At 36.0% G+C, this 5903-nt stretch overlaps 1 protein-coding gene across 1 annotated transcript; it reads left to right on the forward strand.

Moving 5' to 3' along the window:
- Positions 1-2375: 2375 nt before the first annotated feature.
- On the forward strand, positions 2376-4160 carry pirk (poor Imd response upon knock-in). The gene has a single exon (XM_069831431.1). The coding sequence runs from the start codon at positions 2510-2512 to the stop codon at positions 3143-3145; it is 636 nt and encodes a 211-aa protein (XP_069687532.1). The 5' UTR covers positions 2376-2509; the 3' UTR covers positions 3146-4160.
- The last annotated feature ends 1743 nt before the right edge of the window (positions 4161-5903 follow it).

The raw sequence follows: 5903 nt of genomic DNA on the forward strand, positions 1-5903 counted from the left end.
TTGGGGTGGAATTACAAAAATAATCTTAAACTATTAAATTTATCACAAAAGGAATAATTATAATTTGTTTAAAGAAACGTATTGATTGCCCAAATAAATTTATTTATCCTGAATTTAATGTATTTAAAATTGAACAAATTTATTATTTTGTTAATATTTCATCACAAAAATCTAAATAAGTATATATTACAGGCACATGATCTTGGTATAAGAAGAAATAATAATTTAATATTAGCAAAGTCTATGTTTCGTATCTATTGGCATGAAGTATAGCATTAATTTTGACCCTCGGTTGTATAATTCTGTAACTAAATTACACCCAGAACTCTTAATATGTAACCCAATTAAATATTATCAAAATTAAAAATGTATTGATGTCTTCAATTTAATTAAGTAAATTTATATGCGAATAAATTAATTTGGCCTATATTACATTATTATGTGGACACGTGCTTGGACAATGCCCTAAAGGCGAGCTGCTGATCAATGCTAGACATCATCGTGTACGACATGCTTTGGCGACATCGTTAAAAACTTTAAATTGGGAAATTCATGAGGAAGTACATTGTGTATCATCAGATGGTTCTTTCAGACGGGCAGACATTATTGCTATTAACGGACACTTAAAACGGGCTCTTGTTCTTGACCCTACTATCCGTTTCGAAAGAAACCTAAATCAGGCCACCGAAGTTGATATTGAGAAGAAGTCCATATATGAACCTTATCTGCCTTATCTTTCTCAAAAGTACAACGTCCCTCTTAAACAATGGTCTGTCATTGGTTTGCTGTTTGGCAGTAGAGGTTCTATTTCCAAATTCACGTGGAATTATCTTAAGGAACTTCGCATTCCTTTTGATTATGTAATGTCTGTCCTTATAAATATTATCAAGGATTCTCTTCAAATATTACATCATCATCTCTATTTCAATTAATCCACTTATATTTGCCTTAAACAATTAACTTTCTTTTTTCTTTAATGTATCCATCACATTATATTGTACATGTTTATTGTATTCAGGACCCTTGTGGTCACTCAAATTCTTTGAGCTGATGTCTATAATTTAGAATTTATATATATACTAACTTCGAAATATATATATATATATATATATATATATATATTTGTGCGAGATCGTGCGTATTTGCTTGTTTTCCGCACAGAACCAATACGCGGTAAGTGTGAAATACCACATTCAGTATTCCCAACGTAACACACATAACAATTTCCCTCTTCTTACCGCTTAAGCGCGACATTCATTTTACTGCTTTAGGCTTTTAACATATTATTTTAGAGACGTTTAACATAGTAATAATTATAAATTGGAAACTTACCACTGCAATTTCACCTAAATTGCAATGTTAATTGTTGTTTTTAAATATTTGCAAAAATTAAGTAAAGTCTACTACTCCACGAAACTTATTGCATTCCCGATACAAGTAACATTAAGGAAGCCGTGAAAAAAATCAACAAGATTCCAGATGCCGATGTTACTGCAATATGTTATAAAAATAATATTGTTAAAATATTAAAATGAAAAATAAATCATTACATAACCCTACCATTTGTTTTAAGTTCGCATTTATAGACTGGGGGGGGGGGAAGACAGACGTATATCACGGCTGCTGGAGTATAGTAAACACAGAAAACATTTTATAGCAACAATGTTGAAGAAAGATATTTTGGTTTTCCGAAGTTGCCGTCATTAAACAGAAACCAACATGGAAATTTCATTGCAACTAATTAGAAATTTGTCTTTCAGGTATGTAATAAACGATCTTCGCACAAAATAATGTACGATACACGAGCGGTATGTTTGTTTTCATGTTCTCGGAAATTAAAAAAGCTCAACTACGTTTCGCTTTTTCAATCTTTTCCTCGACCATGAAAACGTCAACATACCGCTCTTGTAAACCTATAGGTATAATATATTCCTTATTTATATAGTTTCTTTCTCATAAATTCTTTCAGTTGATTTAGCACAAAATTATGTAGATTAATTCCTATCTTAATAATTACATGAGATATTTAACTGTAGCTCTCATTTTAGTTTCCGGTTTATTTCTCTATTCATTTTGTAATTAATAAACGTTTTGAATTGCGCTCGAACACGAGCATTGCTTATTCGGTACTATTCTGTTTTTTATTATTTTTTAAGTTACTTTAAGGTCATTTAATCAAATCTGACGTTTGTGTGTTCCTCTTCCATTTATCTTCTTTACGACATGAAGAGTTTGCGGTCGAGGTTTCCTCCCGTCGTACGTGACATGTGGTCTGGGATGTTTATAATTCGCGAAGACGGTGCCACGCACAAAATATACACGTCCCTTATCAAGCAAAGAATTTCTGTATTAACGGAGTATTCCACACCAGGGACTTCCCTCCCAGGAAGCCTGTTTTCATCGCCTCCCCTCCACGCGCTATCTCCGTGGCGATACAGCCGAACGAGCGGCGTCGCGTGTGGCCGGGCCGGGGAACCACAGGGACAGTGCCAGACGGTGCCCTCGGTCGATGATATTAGCCGATTGCACGGAGGCAGCGGCATCAGACGAGAGTCGGCAGTCGAGCGAGCTAGTCAGCATGCAAACGATCGTGGGCAATGGCAAGAAGGTGGAGCTACCCCGTAACACAGCGGTGCTGAGAGTGGTCGGCAACAGCTGCTTCGTCAGCGTCGCCAGAAACGAAGGTCAGATCCTCGTCACGGGCAACAAGGGCCACGTGCAGGTCGCCGAGAACCTGGGGCACATCTACTACACCGGCAACAATGGTCTCATCGAGGTCGGAGCGACGACCCAGGGCATCGGCCAAGTTGTGTACACCGGCAACGGAGGTAAAGTCACGAGAATGAAGACGTCAGGCGCCAGCGGGCGTCAGGAATCGCAGCCTCGAGCCAAAAAGGTGAATGTGCAAAGTGAACTGATAGTGAACGGCGTCGAGGTGTGCCTCAACCAGAAACCGAAGCAGCAGGAGGCGACGCCGGCCAGTTCGTGTCGTCAAGAGGCCAGGAGGACGCCGAGCAAGAAATACGTCCGCAAAACCACCAACATTCAGTTATCGCACACGAGGAACATTCAAGTGGTGAATCTTCCCAATTTGGACCTCGAAAACTGGTGTCTGAACCTCGCTACAGAACTCGTAGCATTGTGAAAGAGTTCCACCGATGTGATCTGTTCGTTGAAAGTTCCTAAATAAATATCCGGCAGCAAACTCTGCTGAGCGGTGAAGAAGATCCTAAGTTATTTTAAAGTATTTGGACTCCATAAGTACATTTGTGATAAGTAGGGGCATATTTAGTCTGAAATCGAAATACTTACCTCATTTCAAACAAAATATGTAAGAAATGTAAAAGAAAATATGTGATAGAGTCAATAATTTCATGGACTATTTAAGTTCAGTGAATAACGATGCTAGTTGTGGCAACTTAAGCACATTTTCTTTCATTTCCCTCTATTTTAGATGTACTTGTACCTCTTTATGATTCCTGCGAATATCTCTGCTGAACAGCCACACGCGTAAACCCATCGTTTATCGTTGATGAACAGTAGATCTATATAGTTGACATTACACGCAGCGTTCTGAAATGCAATACGCAACAGTGCAATATGTCTGCCTGTCCATGAAGTTATTGACTCTGCTACGTATATACACACATTCATATTGTTTAATAATGTACCTAATTCACTTTCAAACAGATGATAGTTTATCAAGGCTCGGTTTACAGAATTAAGCTTTGATTATGCTATTGTTCAATTTTGATGTGATATTTAATACATCAACCTACAGAAAATGAAGATTCAGATTAAGTGTAACTGCATCCTTTAAACAAATGTGATGTATGAAGCTTTACTTCACTTCATTTTTGCTGTTTCTTAATTTTATTTATTTAAATAATTATCCGTCCAAAATTGCACTAGAAAGTTAAGACATTTCAATTAATGCTAACTTATGTGTGTAAAAGCATTTTTCATGTGTGTACTTGTTGGTTAGGCTGATGTACGACAAAGTCCGAGGAAGTGCTTTGAAAAGTGACTTTCTCTTTCTCTCTCGTGGATGTTTAAGATGTTAACAACGGTTATACCCACCGAAATATTTACAGTATTTTATGTTCCTGTATTTATTTTATAAGCATAGTCACCAATATATTAGACTGATTTTTTTATTATATGGTAATAATAATTTGAAAAATGAAAACCTTTCACTATACCTTATTCCCAGTCATCATCAGTATTCCTACCTTTCTCTAGGTTTAAGAAATATGGTAGAGTTTTTTAATGACATTTCAGGCAAATATATCAACAAGTAATCTTCAGTTCTCAGCTACATGATCAAGAAGAGTGTCAACGCAACTTATAGGAAGCAATATCGTCATCATCGTCACCAGCAGCAACAACAAACAATAACAACAAATGTTAGGTAAAATTAGGCCATTGGGTATTTCACTCTGTCATGGAACTTGATTTCTACAAATTTCAAATCCCAAGACACAGTGAATACCCAATAGCCTAAGTTTGATCACATTCACCGTGAAAGCCACAAGACAAAAATATTTTTTTCTCTTCTAGATTTTCCAACTCTTTCACTTTCCAGAAGGATTTTTCTGAATAAATTATTTCCCCCGAAAGCCTACATTGATAATTTTATTTTACTGATACATAATATATTTTTTTTCGAGTTGAATAATTACATACTTACAAGACAAAAAAAAGTACATGAATTCTTTCTAATGTCATTCAATTCTGAGAAGTTTAACAAAATAAGACAGAGAATTTCTTGTGTCATCGCCCTCCGCCCTCGTAGGGGTATTGTAACTAGATGCTGGCCTTCAAGAGGGGTCAATGACATTTACTGTATAATGCATCTTTTGAAAGTGACTGTGTTGTCATCCTCTTAGTCAAATGTTTGCCATTATATTCATTCTCAAGCCCGGCCGAATATGGTGGATTTTTTTTTTTTTTCTTAATATGTTTTCAAGTTCAAATGGCTGGTAAGGTACGAATCATCTGATTAATAACGCAGTATACAAATTTAATATGTTACGGTGAAAGTTGGCAAGATCGAACATATCCTCGCTTTGAGATGTGAATCGATTAAATACAACAGATAAGACGAAAGTGTCCCGAGAAAATATGGAGTGCAGTTAGATCGCTGGGGTTTAAATCATTGTACATCGGTCTAGTCTAGTGATTCTCAAATTACCAATCGTGAGTCGCATTCGTTTTTCCAGTTTTTTTTTTGTAACATGATAATTAGAGCTAGGAACTTGGTACCAAAACTGTTAAGTTGCGTGAGCTTGGACTATATCTCTACCGAGTGAAAATTAATAGAGGGTCTATCGGTGTCAATGAAGCAGAACGACTAACATGTACAGGAGGATGGTAACCAAACATGTGCGCCAATCGCCCACAGCCTTAGAACAAGAAAATAACACAAAGAAACAATAATTTGTAATTATAAAGCCCGTAATTCCCAATCTAAATTAATTTACCCGTACATATAAAATTATATACAAAGTATACAATTATGATTCTAGCTTCATTATAACAAATATCCATGAACATTTTCATTTTATCAAAAGAAATACTTCTTTAAGGTTCAGGAAAAAAAAAAAACACAATATTTGTACTCTGAATATATTCGTTCTACGTCACAAGACGTTACTGGAGCAAATCTGAAATATTATACAGTATTTATTACTATCATCAGGTGAACAACTAGTTTCTGAATCTAATAGTGTATCTCCTATGTGGCACAAAATATTAAACCCATATTGTTTTCAAGAACATTTTTCGTTTCTATTGTAATGGCAGCTAGGAAGTTCGTATCGTAATTCCAATGTTGAACTTGGACTGTAATGCAACCGAATGCATAGCACCACGAGACGTCAACATTTAACGAAGATTAATCG

Source organism: Periplaneta americana, chromosome 7 (genome assembly GCF_040183065.1).
Source record: "Periplaneta americana isolate PAMFEO1 chromosome 7, P.americana_PAMFEO1_priV1, whole genome shotgun sequence".
Classification (NCBI taxonomy): Eukaryota; Metazoa; Arthropoda; class Insecta; order Blattodea; family Blattidae; genus Periplaneta; species Periplaneta americana.